This window comes from Bactrocera oleae, chromosome 3 (assembly GCF_042242935.1).
Source record: "Bactrocera oleae isolate idBacOlea1 chromosome 3, idBacOlea1, whole genome shotgun sequence".
In the NCBI taxonomy this organism is placed as follows: Eukaryota; Metazoa; Arthropoda; class Insecta; order Diptera; family Tephritidae; genus Bactrocera; species Bactrocera oleae.
Window position 1 is genome coordinate 53,872,350 of NC_091537.1, and position 21,177 is coordinate 53,893,526.

Consider the following 21,177-nt stretch of genomic DNA (forward strand, 5'->3'; position numbering starts at 1 on the left):
AGAATGAATACAATATATCAAATACATGAATTCGTGGAATGAACAAAGTGCCTCAAGGAAGAAATTTTGAAAGTGTTTGTTGTCACAAATATTCTTCATCAAATTAACAACTAATTTTAAAGTTTCTTTTAAAGATCTTACTTTTTTTTTTAGTTCAATTTAGTTATCGGATTTTATGTGGTTTTATAGTGATAAGTCGGTCCCTCATTACTGAATTATGTAGCCTTTTAGATTATTCTTTATTAAAAATGTATAATTATTAAAAAACAATGCTCACTCTTACCCGCAAACCGATTAGTGATTTACATAAAGTTACGTGAAAATACATCAGAACACCTAGCAACAACGTTGTATCTGGAAATTAATTTCGTTAACATCTTCATTGTGGCCGATTACTGCGCCAATTATGATCTAAGTAATTAATTTTTATTTCCGGAATAATACTCAATTAATACATATTTTGCTTCATGAACAGCAGTTTAATGCATGGCGTATTTTGTTGCATTTCTATTCTATTATTCACAATATCTAGCAATTGCTCGGAATATATTTGTACTGATAATCAATTTGCAATTTTACTCACATATCATCGATCGACTCGCGGCCGTCACGGGCACTTTGATCCGTCCGGCGGTCAATTAAGTGTCCAGACCTTTGGTTGTTGTTGTGGGCTGTACCCAGTGCTTGGGTCGTCGCTGCTATAGAGCGGGTCTGCGCTAGAGACACCTTTTCCAGCGCGTTCAGTTGCACGAACCTGGCGAGCAGTTGTTTCGGCATTTGTTCAAACAAACACCTGCGTCAGTGATAAGTTCGGCGGATCAGCCTACCAAAGGGTGTCCGAAGGCAAAAATGCCTCCACCACGGAAGAGGAGGGTTAAGTCCCTCGCTCGGGGCTACCGGAAAGGTCCCCGACACGGCGGAAGGCGCGTTTGGGGTCGCCGGGAAAAACTTGCGGTGAAGAGGGTTCGAGCGGGTGCGGTAGTGTACGCGGCAAAGGTGACACCGCTGAAAAAGCGGCTGTTCGCCCCGCAAAGTCGGGATAGGGTGAAAAGAGTTTTGCGAGCGTTGATGTGGGCGCTAAGGAATCGAGCGCTAACAAGGCGAGTTCGAGCAAGGGTGGCGCGAGCAACCGACAAGCTCCTAAGAGGGTATCGTTGTCGAGGACGGTACGGTTAGCTATGTTGCGGCCGTAAAGCGTATGACGTATTACTAAGTGGCTTAGTTTTCGGGGGGATAGTTTTGCGATAGGGACCGCAAAGGGCCTGAAGCTTGCTTCGAAATATGAAGCACTCGTAATGACGGCAATTACCGAGAATGCCCATCTTCCCGGCCGGGTTGATGCCCTGAGAGGAAGCTGTGGGAGACACCCCTCGCCGCCGGGCAGGTCAATGCCGGCTCCATCGGCACCGATGCCTGCGCTCCAGCCCTTGTACTGGAGGCGATTGCACCGGTGACGTCGAGGCCTGTTGAGACCTGTTGTGGTCAGGAGTAAGGGGCCTGCAACTTCCTCTAAGGAAGTTATTAAGAAAGTCGTGTAGGAGATGGGACCTTCCCTCGGTTGGAAGATCCACGAGGTTAAGCCGATTAAGAGCGGTGGGGCGGTTAACCAAACTCCCTCATAATGGGCCTAGGGGCGTGGGTGACATTGACGTATCGCTTATGAATCAGGCAGCAGCTAGGGCCTTTGTAGCTAAATGGGAGGTTATGGGAGGGTGGGGATTGAATGATCATAATTTGATACAAATTATGGTTATAGTATCTGCTTGGGTCTCTTCTATGTTGTCAACGTGGAGAGAGTGTGCGGGGGCTCCATTATAGGGAAGTTGGGGTACACGTGGTCTAAACAGTCCCCAGGTTTTGATGGTTTGAACGGAGAGATGTGGAAGTTCATTCCGGAATACTTGGAGGCCATTTATGATAAGTGAGTGTGGGCGGGTTATTTTCGAGGCGAGTGGAAAATTTCTAGGGGTGTTCCTCTCCTGAAGTCCCCTGATAAGATCAGAACCAATCTTCGTCCTTATCGGGACATCAGACTTCTTCCAGTACTTTAAAAAGTGCTGGAAAGAGTTATGATGGAACGGCTTCAGGAGCAATCGCGTGTATGTGGTCGAATAGGCAGTATGGGTTCAGGAAAGGACGCAGCTTAGAGGATGCTTGGTTCTACGTTCAGAGTGTTGTTAGAGAGAATATTAACAAATATGTCCTTGGCATATGTGGAGATCGGAGTGGCTCGTGGCTGCCTCAGGGCAGATTGTAGCCGGTTCGTCCACTTGGCGAATCTGAAGAAGCAACTGCAGGCAATCGTAGGTAAAGTGTGATGCATCTTGAGGAGCGATTGGGGCCTTGGACGCCGTGCTGTTTGCACCATATATCGTAGTTTATTTGTGGCTTATGCCACTTAAGGAGCCGCAATATGGTGGGAATCAGCGATAACGTTCTTGGGTCGCCGAAAACTGCTCTCGGTGCACCGTGAGCTTGCATGTTTGCTCGTATGTCACACCGTTTCTACGGATGTGCTGCAGGTTTTATTAGGTGCACCCCCTCTAGAACTGATTGTCATACAGCGAGCTGTTGCATTCTGGTTAAGAAGGGGCTTGAGTGTGTCATTGCTGCGGAATGACTGGATTTCCGATGGTGAGGTGGAGAAGGAGGAATATCTTGGGAATAAGAAACTTCTAGATGATAGGATCAGGAGTAGGTGGCAAGACCGTTGGGACTATTGTCGGCGTTTAACTGGGAATTAGGGTCAGCTTCTTGCTTGAAAGGTGTGTGGGTGCAATATGCGTATGGGGTCCAACACTGGTAACTAGTCCAGAGCAGTATAGAAGCTCAACTGGTAGTTGGCTACGAGGTCTGACCGGAGGCTTAATTCTGGTAGCATGGGGAAAAGGTCCCTTTGAGTTTGCTCCAACCTGCTCATGCGGACTGACCCTTCGGGAGTATCGTGGTGGTTGTGGTTGATACCTTAATGCGGGAAGAACTGAAGTTTTGTCAGTTGAATGTGGAGTTGCATTGCAACCGGGTGCCGGACCCAAAGTACGGAAGAGGTTTTAGATAGGCCTCTAACCCAACCAAGGGGGTTAGTGTGTCCATTCCACACTACCAATCGGTACTGAAAAATGCCTGGAATTTTGGAGGCGCTGAATAACGCATTGATTTGATCCGCTGTGCTTTTGAGCACCGTGGGATAAGGCTGTCGAGAGCAGGTACCCACGTTAAACACACCGGACGTTGTACTCACATACAAGGTGCGTTCCAAAGTGAACAGGACTTTAAAAAAAAAAGACAGAAAAAATGGTTTTCTCGGCAAAATCAATTACTTTATTCAAAAAAGTCTCCTTATGCTTTAATACAGCTTTTTGCACGGTCCAAAAGCATGTCGAACGAGTGTTTTAGCTCGTTGTCCGGTATGGCCGCCAGTATGCCGGTCTAAGCCTTTTGAATAGCCTCCACGTCTGCTCAACGCTTTCCTTTCATCGGCAAATGTATTCTTCCGAAAAGGTAGAAGTCGCACGGTGTCATATAGATTGAATACGGGGAGTGGTTGATTGTTAAAATGTGATTTTTGGTCAAATAATCGGCCACAAGCGTCGATCGATGACGCATTATCGTGCAACAAACGCCAACTTCCATCTTCGCGATATTCGGGCCGAACACGTCGAATACGGCGCACCAAACTCTTTAAAACTCCAAGGTAGAATACCGCATTAACGTTTTGGCCGGGTGGAAAAAATTCTTTGTGGACAATACCCTTGGAATCATAAAAATAAATCAGCATTATCTTCACTTTTGACTTCTCTAGGCGCGATTGTTTTGGTTTAGACTCATTTTTCATTTATGTCCTCACGACCACTTTAAAAACGTTGAAACCACTTGTGCACTGCAACGTTTCGGTAAAAGTTTTACCAATTTTATAACAAAATTTAATGTTGGCTCTTTGTTCGAAGCTCATTTTCGCACCGATGACAAAAACGTACTGACACTTAAAACGCAATAACTTCACTGCCAATAGATGAAATGTCATGAAATGTTTACTGGAAGTCGATAAAGGATAGCAGATTCTAACGGACGACATATAGATGGCGCCACTAGAGTTTACTTTTTTACTGTTTACTTAGGAACGCACCTTGTATATGTATATAGTCAATCGAAATGTTTCAACACTTCACCTTCTCCATAAGAACGATTGTTTAAAAATTCTTTATTCTTACTGGCTAAAGTATAGCGAAGATTGAGCAGTCTGGTGGAAATCACCAGACAGTAGTAAGACAACCATGCTTATAGAATATTTGTGAGTCATTATGCACTCAATACAAATTGTGAATGAATACTCCAGCTATTTTGCTATTTTTTATGTCTAATTTTTTTTTATGGAAGCCTTTGCGTTGTTTGCCCATCATCTAGCAAAGTAGTCGCAGTGTCCTATGTCCGTCTCCTGGTTTTAAGCCCAATAAGTTCAGCCGTTCTTGGGCTATAAATAGAGTAATAAATGTCTTTATACTGATACTATTTATCAAAGTTTAGGCACTTCAATTAGTAGGTTTTGAATTTCAAAGGTTTCTTCCGCGTTCCGCTCAACGCTTTTATTTAGATATGCCAGCTAGTTGCCGAAAACATGTAAAAAACTTTACTGTGTACTCTATTAATTCTATTGGTAAAATCTGCTTTCGAAGTCTGAAATTAATAATTGTAAGTTGCTCAGGCAATACTTGAAGAAATGAACATTCACAACACCTCTTCTTTTTTTAGAATCAAGTGTAATGTCTGAAATTCTCTATATAGTTGAATCGGAGTCAACGACCCTCCGTTGGCTAAGTTGATCTGCACCGTCTGGCTCGACCCTACTCGAAACAAACGGGGAAGGTAATAATGGGTAAGTGCAAAGGCGCTAATAATTTTTATCATTGCTTTGTTGTGAGTTCTTAAGTAAAATTGTCATAACTAAAAATATATAGTTTCGGGTCAATGTATTTTTTCTCACTCTGAGAACTATTATTGTTATAATAATTTCTTAATTTATTGATCATCATCTTGTAGATTACTTTTTGATAGTTGTTTTATTTAATAATATCTTTGCCTGCTTGATTTATTACGTACTTTTAATGTTGAATGGTTTTTAAAGATAGTTGGTTTTCCGCCTATTAAATTAGTTTCTGTTTAAACCTTGTAATAAAATAAAATATGAACGAAATTGGTCTAGACAGTGGTCTAAACGCCTTATTCCCATTATATTGATATCACTTTCACTGTCTTCATATACACAACATATTAACTTTAGGCTCTATGGTTGAGTTTATATCACATGTACCTCATTTGAGTTAACTAGGTTGAGTTTAATACCAATAGCACGGATATGAAGCAAAGTATATTAATGAGGCTAATACCTCTATTCTGTGCACTTGACAAATTGATAAAAATCCTCAAGTTTTTTATCAAGGAAAACATTTTTTGGTATTTCGTGGCAATCTTGATAAAATATAAAGCTTCAGAATCCAGAGCTTTTCCCGTACACGTGTGGTGTACAAAATACAAGGTGCGTTCCAAAGTAAAAAAGTAACAAAATAAACTCTAGTGGCGCCATCTATATGTCGACTAGTGCTATCCTTTATCGACTTCCAGTAAAAATTTCATGACATTTCATTTATTGTATTCACGTTTTAAGTGTCAATACGTTTTTGTCATCGGTTCGGAAATGAGTTTCGAACAAAGAGCCAACATTAAATTTTGTTTTAAAATTGGTAAAACTTTTACCGAAACGTTTCAATTGATGAAACAAGTTTATGGCGATGATTTCCTATCCCGTAGCAGAGTGCACGAGTGGTTTCAACGTTTTCAAAGTGGTCGTGAGGACATAAATGAAAAATGAGTCTAAACCAAAACAATCGCGCCTGGAGAAGTCAAAAGTGAAGATAATGCTGATTTATTTTTATGATTCCAAGGGTATTGTCCACAAAGAATTTTTTCCACCCGGCCAAAACGTTAATGCGGTATTCTCCCTTGGAGTTTTAAAGAGTTTGGTGCGCCGTATTCGACGTGTTCGGCCCGAATATCGCGAAGATGGAAGTTGGCGTTTGTTGCACGATAATGCGCCGTCTTATCGATCGACGCTTGTGGCCGATTATTTGACCAAAAATCACATTTTAACAATCAACCACTCCCCGTATTCAATCTATATGACACCGTGCGACTTCTACCTTTTCGGAAGAATACATTTGCCGATGAAAGGAAAGCGTTGAGCAGACGTGGAGGCTATTCAAAAGGCTTAGACCGGCATACTGGCGGCCATACCGGACAACGAGCTAAAACACTCGTTCGACATGCTTTTGGACCGTGCAAAAAGCTGTATTAAAGCATAAGGAGACTATTTTGAATAAAATTAATTGATTTTGCCGATAAAATCATTTTTTCTGTCTTTTTTTTATAGTCCTGTTTACTTTGGAACGCACCTTGTAATGTAAACAGAAACAGCTGGTTTCTGAAATTATATTATTGTATATCGTGGGGAAATGGATACATCTATATCTTAAGTATTCACATATATTTCAGTATTTAATTTTAAATAATTTTTAATTTAACTTTAATTTCATGGTAAGTCGAAGCATGCGCGAGCTACTTATGAGCAGCTAGAGGCATGTTTTCAGGCCCACCCAGAAATGGGAACGGGGAAAAATTCCCCAAAGGCGCCTCAACAACACCACCAAAGGCGTTCAACATTATTTGATATAATAGGAATATGCGTGCAGATAATTGCTCCTATTGTGCTCTTTATTCCGAATTTTCAAAAAAATCTGGAATACCTTTCAAATCAGCTTTAATCTACGCATTTTTGGTATAATTTTTGGATAAATTAGCACGATGTTGAATTTGTCAAGTGCACAGAATAGGGGTGTAAGTAAGTCTACGACCAATAATTATAATAACTTAAAAAGATACCGAACATTTTTAATTATAAAGTTTTGTTAACAGAAGAAAATATTTCGGTTACACTCGAGCCGTGCACCCGCTTACTTGTTTTTATTTACTTGTATGTTATGTGCTCTTCAGAAAAATATTTTTAAGTTACTGCCAAAAGTATCAAATTAAAAAAAAATTGTCAAACAGTAGTGTTTTTAAATACTTTTCAATCCTTGTCAAGTGAAATTTTTAATGCCACCTTGATATTTGGTACCTTATAGACCGTAAGCTATAATATAATTTTTCCCGTTTTGTCTTCACTTTTAGATCTCACGTGATTCTCTATCTACGCTTGCAGTTTCTCCGTATTGGTCAGACCAACTCTTCACAAATATATAATTCGTATTTAAATACTTTGCAATTTTGTTTAATAGTCCATTTAGGGCCTTTAGGATAATTCGTTAGAAATGTTAAAACGTTTATTGTATTGAGCACTCGTTTTTCTTATATCACGACACGACGTGACACATGAAGAAGATCGAAAATAACTGACCCAATTGTACAAGTCAGTGATTGCAAATGAACATGTGTTAATTTATACCAAAAAAAAAATAGTTGCGCGAATTGGTTGCGCAAATGAAAAACGTTATTGATTTAACACACTCCTCGTCTTTTTTTATTTTATTATTAATAACCCTTTCATCTTATAAAGCATGTATATATGTATCTCTCTATATATTTATTCTTTTTATATTGTTTTTTTTTTTTGTTTTACAATACCAGTTTTAAGTTTAACTTCACTTACTTAACCGAAAGCCGAAGATAAAGTAGGCACAGGCAATGTTTTGCTGCGAAGAATAATTACTAACTTTTTATACTCTCGCAACCTGTTGCTACAAAGTATAATAGTTTTGTTCACCTAACGGTTGTTTGTATCACCTAAAACTAATCGAGTTAGATATAGGGTTATATATATATAAATGATCAGGATGAAGAGACAAGTTGAAATCCGGGTGACTGTCTGTCCGTCCGTCCGTCCGTCCGTCCGTCCGTGCAAGCTCTAACTTGAGTAAAAATTGAGATATCTTTATGAAACTTGGTATACATGTTTCCTGGTACCGTGAGACAGTTGGTATTGCAGATGGGCGTAATCGGACCACTGCCACGCCCACAAAACGCCATTAATCAAAAACAAATAACTTGCCATAACTAAGCTCCGCAATAAGATACAAGAATGTTATTTGGTACACAGGATCACATTAGGGAAGGGCATCTGCAGCTAAACCTTTTTTTTTAAAAGTAGGCGTGGTCCCGCCTCTAAGAGGTTTAATGTGCATATCTCCTAAACCGCTAATGCTATAATAACAAAATGTTTTTAGTACTTCTATTGACGGTGTGAAAATAGTTGAAATCGGGTGGCAACTCCGCCCACTCCCCATATAACGGTACTGTTAAAAACTACTAAAAGCGCGATAAATCAAGCACTAAACACGCCAGAGACATTAAATTTTATCTCTGGGATGGTGTAAGATGACATTATAGGAACCGCGTTCAAAATTAGACAGTGGGCGTGGCACAGCCCACTTTTAGGTGAAAACCCATATCTTGGGATCTGCTAAACCGATTTCAACCAAATTCGGTGCATAACGTTCCTTTCATATTTCTATGTTATATTCCGAAAATGGGCGAAATCGGACTACAACCACGCCTATTTCCCATATAACACCATTTTCAATTCCATCTGATTCTTTCACTTTCCACTATGCATATCAAGCAACAATGATTATATCGGGGTAAAACCTTGCGTAAATAATACGTTTAAAGTATGCCACCTTGTGACCAAAAATTGTCTAAATCGATCCAAAACTGTTCAAGCCCCTAAGTACTAAATATGTGGACCCCAGTGCCTATAGTTGACCTTCTACCGAAAATATCAGCCAATCCATCAGCCAAAGAAATCCTAAACGAGTATACCATTTAACTTTGCGAAAGTATAAAATGTTCGGTTACATCCGAACTTAGCCCTTCCTTACTTGTTACATGATTATTTGTTCAAGGCGGTTTTAAACGACGTCAAGCTGCTGGAACTGCTGCACGAATATTTACTGATGTTATTAATTTTTACAAAAGGCCCAGAAGGAGAGTTATCCCGATGAAAATTATATAACAGTAAATGAAACTGAAATTAATCTCAAACTTCAAGGTCTGTTAGATCACAAAGCATTGCGCCTTTGCTTATATTTATAGAAAATCATCAATGAATTATCTTAATATTGTCAATCTACTTGTGTAATTAACTGCAAAGTGTTTTATTAAACTCAAGCAAACCACTCAGGTATATTACAAAGTTTTGGAAGTTTGGAAGGTTTCTTCGAGCTCCTATTGCATTCATCGTATAAGATACCAATAAAAAAAGTGGCAGGAGCGATCAAAATAAATTCAAAGACAAAATTCAAATTCAGTAGCCAAAGTCTCCTACACTTCATAAATTTTTAATGAGGGGTGGCACAATAATCACCTATTTCATTTTATCAATGGGAGAAGTATCTGAGAAAGCAGCTGAGGCAAGAAATAAATAGTTTCAAAGATATCACCTTGATTTTAACAGAAAATTTCCTACAGTAGAGTGTAACAGACCTAAGTTGACATTTATTAACATCTTAAAGTAGAGGCCGAAGAAGGAGGATTGTGGCTGATATCCGTCAACATATTGCACGAGAATGAGGTGGAAACCCCTTCCATGCTGCTAAGATAGGCCCTAGAGAAGGTGTGGCAAAAAAAAACAAGTGTCATCATTACTGCAAAAAATACGATCTGAAGAAGCTTGGATACAAACCAAAGAGTCCAGTCACTTTTCGAATTCATTGCTTAGATGCAGCGCGTCCTTTTAAGAAAATCTATTGGAACTTTAGAATAACGAACTTGGACCTATACTCTGAGCAGTCAGGACACCCTTAACCTACTCCTAGACGCTCACTTTCCCAGCAATCCCGCCCCTAAGATAATACCTCTCGGAGTGCCTGAGACGGACTGCGCATGGGCGATCAAATCATTTAACCATTCAAATCCCTTGTCGTAGCTGCAGCGAGCTCTCATGCTTTCATGCAATCTGCTGATACATGTCTATGCGAACTGCATTAGAATGGGATATATTTCTGGGGCTTGACGGCAGGTTAGGTTTGCGATCATCCCGAAGGCCGGTAAGTAATCTCATGTCACGGCCAAGGATTTAAGACCAATCAGTCTCTCTTATTGAAAATAATAGAGATATTGATTGATCTGCCCTTAAGGGGTAGTTTTCTAAGGAGTATTCGACTTTCAAGGGCATAGCATGTCTATTACCATGGTAGGTCAGAGGACACTGGCTTGAGTACCCTTGTCTCCGGGCCCGAGAGGACCAAACGGAAGAAGAAGTTTACAGTGGACATCTTTCTCGGATTTCTGAATACCATGTATGATCTAACTCAGGGGTACCTTAGCATCGTAAGAAAAGCTGCTGAAAACGGCCTCTCCATAATTTCTATCAAGACCGAACTGGTTTTATTTACTAGGAAGTAGCAAATCCCGGAGGCGCATGTACCCTTCTCACAGGGCGCGAGAGGGACTCGCTGGAGGAGAAGTGCGGTGAGCTTTTTATCCGTATTTTGTTTGGTTGGATCAAAGCTTGCGGGGAGGTTTGGTAGAGAAGTACACTGTCGGGAACTTTCCATCAATTCCAGTTTTAAGCTTCCTGACCACTGCAGCGTCTTTCAAGTGGATGTGACTGTCATAAAGGTAGTAGTAGATCTACTGTTCCGGAGGCAATATCTTTCAGAGTGGTAACTATCCACTCCAATAGTAGAGCAGCTATATTAGCCTTGAGTTCCCTGGCTGTACGCTCAAGACTAGTAAACGGATGGTGTTGAGGTAGCTCAAAACCAAGGGACGGACTTGGGATAATTGTTATCCCGTTCCGGTGTTCAGTTTAATCTAACATAAAAGATAGGTTGGTTTATATCTTAATTATATTAAAAGTCAATTCAATCAGGTGTAACCGAATATTTTATACTTTCGCAAGAACCAAAGAAAAGAAGCACCTTCAGGTGTTCGCAAAACTTTTTATAAAAAAAATTTTACGAAGGAATTCAACATTCATTATTTGACGAAATCCTGAAAGAATTACAATCATATTTGGTATCTTATTAATTTATATGCATATATTATAGGTCGATGAGTCACTTAGTTTTATTATTTAGATAAATATATTAAAATCAACTTTATTAACTCCAGTGATATACATATATGTTATACAAACTCAACCAAAGAGGCTAAATTTTATATTTTGGGTGAATTAAGAAAAAATCAACCAAATAATCGGAAGTCATTATATTCGGGATATAAGTTTTAAACTAAAGTCTGGACTTTCATTCATATTCATTGCTAAACAACGTTATGGTTAAAAAATTCATTTAATTACATTAAAGTATTATTTACACAAAACCAAAAAAGTACCATAACCTCACTCCCCAAAGAGATAGAAATTAGGCACAACGAATAGCAGTGGGAAGGTCATGTGTGGTTTAGAAACTATCAAAAAGTGAGCGTGGTCCCGGCCCCTATGAGATTTAATATACATATCTCCCAAACCACTTAAGCTAAATTAACCGAATTTGGTCAGAACGAATTTCTTTGTTATACCCTCCGTCAGTGTAAAATAAGAGAAATCGGATTATAACGCCGCCTGCTCCCTATATAACGGTTATGTTGAAAACTCCTTAAAGTTCTTTACCTCAATAAGTAAATGCGTCATAGAAATTAAATTTTACACCCTAGATCGTACGAAAGGGCTTCATTGAAGCCGATGTCAAAAATGGACATTATCCGTGACACCACCCCTTTTTACGTGAAGTCCTATATTTAAGAAACTAATTGACCACTTTCTACCAGATGGCGCACAACATCATTCGTATGTTACCTTGCGAAAATGGGCGTAATCGATTTACATTACTATTTCTCTTATATAACAATTTTATATCCAATGTGATTTTTTCACGTTGTAGTATACAAATTAAGCACTAATAAAGATTTCTGGATGAAACTTCGCACAAGAAGTCCTTTTGAAGTATGCCATCTTTACCAAGAAATTGTCTAAATTGGATCATAACTTTTAAATATATATCTGATATTTTACTGATATGTAGGTATATGTTTGAAGGTCTTTATCTGAAGATATCATGCCCTTGTGACAAAAAGAATTAGGACAACGCTTACGCAAGCCCTCGAACACCTCACATACAGACTTTCGAACTTCGAGTTGATTATATAACTACTTTATCTATATGAGTTATCTTAATGAAATTCAGAGACAATCTCTTGCTAACATCAGTGTATCATTTTTCCTACAATGGATAAATTGGTTGAATACTCCTTCTAGCCCCCATATACCTAATGTAAAGTTGTTCAAACATTCAGTTGACTTTATATCTTATATATTGGTTAATATATTAGGAATTTTATACACAGTAAGCGAACATCTTTTTATGGCAATAGTATGTGGTGATTCAAAAAATCAATAAAAGTAGGTCAATACTACCCTAACACCCATACACGAGTATCCAATTTAAGAATTTCAAACTTGTCGTTGACGTTATACTGTATACATCGATCAATATGTATATATAAAATTAAGTGAGGGTATAATATTGCGACTTTAAACTTTATGCCGAACATGTCGGTCAGTGTGTGAAATGTATTCATAAAACTGTATGGAAACATATTTCTCCGTATACTTGAGTGATGTCAGAAGTTCAAATTCACCTGATATAAGGATTTATCACTGTCTAGATGAGTTACGCCTCCCCTCAACGCCAACACATCACATCAACATATTCCACTTATGAAGACACCACACAAAAACATGCACCACCCATTCAAACATCGCACAGACAGTCCACACACACATACACACCACATTACACCACAACTCTGCCCGGAATGGGACTGCCCAAAAGGTGACGGTGTCTGTTCAAATATTAGTGACTAAGATTTCTGTGCGGACCAATGGTCGTAGTAGCAAACTGTTAACGGAACGATTCGGTGCAGCACTACATCGGTTGACATAAGATCATTACGGGGACATTGCTCCGTCCGGCGGCCAATAGAGTAACCTTTTCCAGTCATTTTGCTGGAGTTGTGGGTTGTGCCCCTGGGATACCGCTTTAATCGACCGCTTGGCTGGTTGTTGCTTCCAACCTGCCTGCGCGCGAGTCGTATCCTTCAGTGCATTCAGACACACGCACCCAGAGAGCACCTGCTCCGAACGAAGTGGTGTGTGCTACTGAATTTGGTCGGTCCAGCTGGGCGATTGGTCGCGGATAGCCAAACGCCCTGTAGTAGCAGGTCAGCTGCGAAATAAGATAAAACGAACGAAGCAATCCCCGACCATGAGCAGCAGGAGTGAGGATGCGGTATAAAAGCTAGCAGATCCGCTGAAGCTCCTGTGACTCTGGCGAATAAACACCGCCCACGATGAGCAGTAGGAGTGGAGGATGCAGTATAAAAGCAGGGTGAATAATATTTCATACACCAAATTTATTTCCGTGAGTGACAGCCTGTACTAGCTACTCATCTTCGCCGATTCAGGACATTTCTGTCAATTGAATTTGAAATAAAAGAAGTGAAGAGTTTATCAAACTTTAATAAACTGTTTCAAATTGTTTGTCGGTTTTATCGACAGAGAATATTACCACAGACAGCTGGGACCCTATACTGGTAAACATATGCACCGCCGCATAACCAGAAAATTCATTACTTCTATGGGAGCAATCGCTCTCATCACGAAGACAATGCCCTACGTGGGCATAAACTACCCAGTAAAAAATCGCAGAAAGGGTAGGCAAAAAAATAGTTAGAACGAGAAGCGTTCAACACGACCTAAATATAGGCTTCCACAGGCCCCAAGCCAGTAGCAACAACAATTTAAATAAAAGCTTGTTCAAAAATCAAACGTTCAGTACAAAGAAACCTCATGCGAACTATGTAAATCGGGGCATAAGGTCAAATATTGCGGGAAATTCCAAACAATGAATAATACCTATCGAAACAATTTTGTAAGAACGAAAAGACTTTGTACAAACTGTTTGTCATATGCGCATACACATAAAGAGTGCGAAAGCAAGTTTAATTGCGCTTACTGTCATAAACGACATCATTCTATGTGTGTGTCCAAAGGTGCGAAATCCCGAAAATTGCCAAGAAGCCATGCCATGCTGCTCAAAGGCATTAAAAACCCAAACGCTACACAGCGAAAGTCAAAGTAGAGTACTACTACCCACAGCAGTCGTCTCCATCGAATACCGAGGAGAACTGTTTAAGCTTAGGGCCTTAATAGACCAAGGATCACAATGATCATTTATAGCGTCTTAAGCACAAAGAATAAGCGCATTTAAGGAGAAGCTATTTTCTTACCGCAACTAACAAATATGATTCCAAGCTATCAGATAAATAGCAAGCACTGGTAAAGCTTTCACACTTAAAGCTGGCAGAGCCCAACTGCAACACCCCTGCTCGAATATTCCTTCTATTAGGCAGCGATCTCATACCACAGAAAATACTCGAAGTATTAAGGCAATTTCAAACACATTTCTGCCTCAAAATACTATTTTTGGTTGGATCCTAAGTGGAAATCTCAAATGAATACATCAATTCACAATTAAAGAAATTTTGGGAGTTAGAAAAACTTTCCTCCTTATAATCACAACCCCAGAAGATCAGTATTGTGAAGACTTTTACAAAGCCGCAACTACTTGATCAGATAAAGGTCGGTACGTCGTAAGACCACCACTAAAACAAAAATTTCCTAACACGCTCACCTTAGATCACTTACTTAAAAAAGGTGAGCTTAGAAGAATACCTCCATTTAGATCACATGGAAGAAGTAAATTCAGCCGAAAAAATCATAAACGGCATATACTACTTATTTTACTTGCCACATCACGCAATAGTAAAGCCAGCTCTTCATATTAAATTCAAATACGAATTTAACGGGGATGTTGAAAAAATTATCGACAAATAGTCGTATATAAAGACGACCAAAATTTTCAGCGAATCACCCAAATATACCAAAAGAAAATTTGAAAAGGACAGTATAACAAAAAACTGTGGAGATGCTATGGAAGGCAAGTGTTCATACACTGCAGAGTCAATAGCAGCATTATCCGCGACAAATTTTATCCGTTGAAGCAAACCTTTTCGACCCCTACTTCGGTTTGAAAAGTAGTCCCAATTCGCGGGTAATCTGAATGATATTTCACAGATACAAGCCCCACAATTGGTAAATTATGCCCCAGAGAACCAAGTCGAACTCCACGGTTTCTGTGACGCCTCTGAAAAGGCATATTGCGCCACTATATATGTTCGCACACAAAGCGACACTGCGACCACAAGCCACTTACTAGTAGCAAAAGCCAAAACGGCTCCTTTAAAAACAATAAGCCTACCCTGACTTGAACTATGTGGAGCGCTCCTACTAGCCAAACCAGTGTCCATCGTACAAACGCATTTAAACAAAGCTCAATATAAATTATATCTATGGTCCGATGCATGGAAGACGTATATTTCCAATGGATCTAGTAGGATCCACCCCTTTTGGACACGTAGCCAGTGCTGACAATCCTTCCGATCTAGGTACAAGAAGGAGCAAGCCGCTGCAATTTACCACCACCACCCTCTGGTTGGATCTCTCTGGTGGAATCTACCGATTCTTTGCCATATTCGCCCATGCGCAATATAATTGCCCCAGAAAGTCGAAAAATCTACTTCATTCACAACACATTGGATGATACCGACATCCTTGAGTGATTTTCATCGTTCCCCCAGAATACTCCCTGAAGCACCCCTGCTCTTGTGGTACCAGAATTAAGCCTCCGGTCAGACCTCGTAGCCGAAGCTACTACCAGTTGAGCTCGCATACTGCTCCGGACTGGTAACCAGGAGTTTGGACCCCATACGCACATTACACGCACATACTTTTCACAAAAAAGTCCAACCTTAATTCCAGTTAAACGCCTTCGCCGCCTAACCAACTCACTAGCAAACGAGCCTAACTGTTCGGCATTCCAACAAGTGAAGATCACACCGCTAACATTTAAACGTCCGTCAGTCCAGCTTATCCCCATACCCCCGAGATCCCTATATATATACATACATATGCGCAGATGTTCTTTGGTATGCGCATGAACAAAATTTAAAGTAATAAAAAGGGAAATAATTGACTTATATATATATAAAAAATTATGTATATAAAAATATTTGATAAGATTTGAACTTAGGCAAAACATTTCACTTTGCAATAAAGAAGCGTGCTACAAAAGCAGCAAAAATATTTATATGTCTATATGTAAATGTTCTTGAAATTGCCTTCCTTCATTCGCATGTCCAAATATATTTGCATATATGTACACATATGTACATGTAAAATTGAATTTGAATGGTTTCAGTAAAACGAGAAAAATATCAATTTTACAATTTGACCACAGCAAATCCTACCATCCCCCTGCGTTTGCATGTTGCCCACAAGCTGCTTCCCCACGGCAGTTCTAAAAATGGAATATTCGTTGTGTCTATTTATAGCATTTCGCATATTCTGTGGTGTATTTTTCTTTTTCGAAGTTATATTTTTCGATGTTCCCTCATCTGGAATTACAAATTAGTACACAAAAAGATTTGATTTAACATTTGCGGCTTCTCTATTCATTAACATTCTCTGGTGTCACTAAGCTCTGCTATGCCGAGTAATTGGACTAATTTGATTCTGAATTACAGAAATGGCGGCCACATTTGGCGGAAAAAAGAGCTCTCCCACCGTGACAACGCATCCGCTGACGTCACCGTCGTCATATCGTCAAATTGGTCAAACTAAGCTACGAACTGCTGCCGCATCCATAAAATTGGCTCAATATGATATCTATTTTTCAGACGGTTTAAAGAAGTTGGAGAATCGCTGGGTCAAGTGAATCGAAATATAGGAGACTATGTTAACAAATAAAGTATTCAATATTTTTGTACCGCTTTCTTCAAATATTACCAGATGAACAAAATTGTTATGATATGAATGATACAATTTCCAGATTTAAATAGATATATGGTATACTCACAATTTTAATGGGGTTACATACCTTGATGGTTCCATTACTTTAACTGAATAGCGAATACCTTGTGGTATGACGCATATTTCATTTGGCCTTAGAACTAATTTACCATATTCAGTAGTTACTTCCAAACTTCCCTTCTGAGGCACTAAAAAATAAGAAAACATAATAGCAACAGTAGAAAAGCATAGTAGGACGAAACTCTTTCGATATCACATATAATATAACATAAATGATAGAAAAAAATAATTTACGGTCGGCCTGAGGTGGGTAAGAGGAAGAGGAGAGGCGTGATTGAATTTTAAAAACTATTTATCTCGATTTCTGGCAAAACATCTACTTACATCTTTTGTATTAAAACATTTTTCGCATTACCTCCAAATTTTTGTGAAACATCCAATTTACCGGTTTTTGATTTTTTATACTCTTGCCACATATTGCTACAGAGTATAATACTTTTGTTAACTTAACGGTTGTTTGTAACAACTAAAACTAAAAATATGAAATAACAGAAATGATAGAAAAAATAATTTACGGCCGGTCTGAATTGAAATCCTGTTGATCCATTGTCTGTCCATATGTCCGTCTGTCCATGCGAAATGTAACTTAAACAAAAATTACGATATCTGGTTGAAACTTGGGACCATCAGCATCTTGTTTTTTATAATATATTAATATGTTCTTGTGCCAAAAATGAATGAAATCGGGTTATATCGGCCAATATGTAAAATATTTTCGCAATCAAATTATATACATACATACATACGAAATAGGATGAAATCGATCCACAAATCCCCAGCCCTCAAGTACTAAATTCTAGTGGATTTTATGTTGAATATACCAGTCATTGTGTGAGTTAAATTAATCAAATAGGTGGAGAAATGGAGAGACTTTAGGTTAATGGCAGACGGAAATGGATTTTCCGGTAAGCTTAATAACAATAATATTGGTCAATATATGTATTAAAGATTTTTATGATATTAAATAAATATGTTTAAAGCGGTCTAGGCGTTTCGTTCAACCCCAAGATTAAAGATTTCCGTTTGACTTGTACCGCATTACCATATATACTACATACTTCACACATTTATTTTTGTTCAGTTGATGTAGTATATACCATATCTTGGAGATGTCTCAATTAAATTAAGTAAGAATATTTCGATAAACTTCACACAGCTTTATTTGTGTTGGTTACGGTGATTGTAAATCTCGAAAATTAAACAAAATGTACAATCGGAACTATTTGAGTATCTGACACCTATAATATATATTAATATGTATGATATGATTTTAATCCATTCACGGTCATATCAAATTACGAGTCGTGAACTCAGGTTCAGTAAATATTTAAATTAGTATACTCTTACGAAAGTAATATATCCTGCACCAATTATCTTAATTTGCATTCAATATAAAAATATACTTATTTCACTATAGATATTATTGGTTAGCTTGAAGCAGCGAACGTCATATATAACATGTAAGGAAGGGCTAAGTTCGGATATAACCGAACATTTTATATTCTCGCAAAGTCAAATAGTATACTCGTTTGAGATTTCTTTGTGGATTGACTGATATTTTCGGTAGAAGGTCAACTATAGGCACTGGGGTCCACATATTTAGTACTTACTGGCTTGAACAGTTTTTGTTCGATTTAGACAATTTTTGGTCACAAGGTGGCATACCTTAAACGCATTATTCACGCAAAGCTTTACCCCTATACAATCATTGGTGCTTGATTTGCATACTGGAAAGTGAAAGAATCAACTAGAATTTAAAATGGTGTTATATAGGAAATAGGTGGTTGTAATCCGATTTCGCCCATTTTCGCACTATAACATAGAGATATGAGAAGAATGTTATGTACCGAATTTGGTTCAAATTAGTTAAGCAGATCTCAAGATATGGGTTTTCACCTAAAAGTGGGCTGTGCCACGCCCACTGTCTAATTTTGAACGCGATTCTTATAAAGTCATCTAATACCACCTCAGAGATAAAATTTAATGTCCTTGGCGTGTTTAGTGCTTGATTTATCGCGCTTTTAGCAGTTTTGAACAGTACCGTTATATGGGATGAGCGGAGTTGCCACCCGATTTCAACTATTTTCACACTGTAGGTAAAGGTTCTAAAAATATTTGCTTCCAGTGAATTTTGTTATTATAGCATTAGCGGTTTAGGAGAAATGCACATTAAACCTATTAGGGGCGGGACCACGCCCACTTTAAATAAAAAGTTTTAACTGCAGATGCCCCTCCCTAATTTGATCCTGTGTACCAAATAACAGTCTTGTATCTTATTGCGCAGCTTAGTTATGGCAATTTATTTGTTTTTGATTAATGGCGTTTTGTGGGCGTGGCAGTGGTCCGATTACGCCCCTCTGCAATACCAACTGTCTCACGGTACCAAGAAACATGTCTACCAAGTTTCATAAAGATATCTCAATTTTTACTCAAGTTAGAGCTTGCACGGACGGACGGACGGACTGACAGTCACCCGGATTTCAACTCGTCTCTTCATCCTGATCATTTATATATATATAACGCTATATCTAACTGGATTAGTTTTAGGTGATACAAACAACCGTTAGGTGAACAAAACTATTATACTCTGTAGCAACAGGTTGCGAGAGTATAAAAAAGGTTCGAATGCGAAGTGGCGCGCGTTGTGTAAACAACTGTCAAATGCTTTGAGCGTATGTTAGCAGAGCTTTAAAACAGTCCGACAGCTTAAATTTGGGGTTTCACACGTTAACTTAAAACTTTTTAAGTGAGAGACGACCATGGTCCATTTTTAATTGCAACTTAAGCTTTCCCTTATTTTTCATGCTTGAAAAAATAGTCTTATAACTTTCGCTTAGCTTTCTGTTAATCGTTAGAATCTCAGATACCATTGCCACATTTTCTGTGTGCCTGAATTTTATTGTTAGAAACATTTCCACGAAGTCACTATATATTGCCTTTACTGCAACCCATTTCCCTAATTTCTTTTGCATTTTTGAATTGCACACCTGGTTTATAATGATTTGGAAAGCAATTTACCAAGTTGTATACCAAGTAAGAGTTTTGCACTGTACTCATCGTTCTAATTTTTGATTTCGCGTAACAGTAGCGCATCACTTATATCTGGCGCCAGCTCCGATGGAAGGTCTTAGTATATCAGCTATCTAAACACAACATTGAACATCTTCAAAGTGCGGAGTTCTTGTTCGTAGTGGCATGTCGGTCGTCTGTCAGCATACGTGAAAACGAGACAAGGTAATTTAACAATAAAGTTTAGCACCGTTTTAAAGGATGAATGTACTGCATCGGCAGTACCTCTCAAATTTTTTACCTGTCTGTTTAACAAAAAACATTTATTTTTAATGAAGTTGAACATATCTACAGTAAGTACTTGGTAGTGGAATTTGATCCTATAATATACCTTAATACCTAAACCCTGGCGAAATTTTTTGAGTCTAAAGTAGTATCGTAATTTTCACAAAGATTGATAGCGACCCTTGTTTTATTTTCACTTCATATTAATGCTCTTCAATTCATTTGGTTTTAATTAAGTCTGAAGGGATATCTTTGTATTCTTTATTTAAACTTCCTTCACTATTATTTCTCTAGTTATATTTTTGCAACATGATGCACAGAGTATAATAGTTTTCATCTACTAACCGTTGTTAGTTTTATAGGAAATGAAGTCGAAGTTGGACAACGGACGTGACATTGTCAAAAACCAAATCTCACTTCAACCAATTCGTTATGCTACATTTTCTTTACTTTATTTATAACATGAACAGTGCTTTTAAGGTATGCCATCTTAAGTTTAAAAATTGTCAAAATCAGTCCACTACTGTTCAAACTCCCAGATACTGAATATGAGGAGTCCTGCGTCTATTGCTAACTGTTTACCGAAAATATCTGTAAACCTGTGAGAAGTTCGGAGATAGTGTTTTTCTGATAATAGTATGCCGGCATGTCAACAATGGGCTCAATCGGAACAATACTTCCAATAGCCACCAAATACCTAATATAAAGATTTTCGAACTTCCGATTGACTTTATATCAATATGTGAGATGTCTTAATGAAATTTAAATAGTTCCTCTATCTAATAATAGTGTATCCTTATACCTAAAATTACTAAAATCTTTAAACTGTGTTTGGGATATCG

At 38.5% G+C, this 21,177-nt stretch overlaps 1 protein-coding gene across 4 annotated transcripts in view; it reads right to left on the reverse strand.

The window, feature by feature from the left end:
• Positions 1 to 21,177, reverse strand: part of hgo (homogentisate 1,2-dioxygenase) — a 41,098-nt gene that overhangs the window by 11,938 nt on the left and 7,983 nt on the right. For all 4 annotated transcript variants that reach the window (XR_004978614.2, XR_004978613.2, XM_036372655.2 and 1 more), the window contains exon 4: positions 17,049 to 17,169. Coding sequence is in view for 2 of the 4 variants with exons in the window: in XM_036372655.2 (XP_036228548.1) it covers positions 17,049 to 17,169 (121 nt within the window). In the remaining 2 variants the exon portion in view is untranslated. The remainder of the gene's footprint in view (positions 1 to 17,048; positions 17,170 to 21,177) is intronic.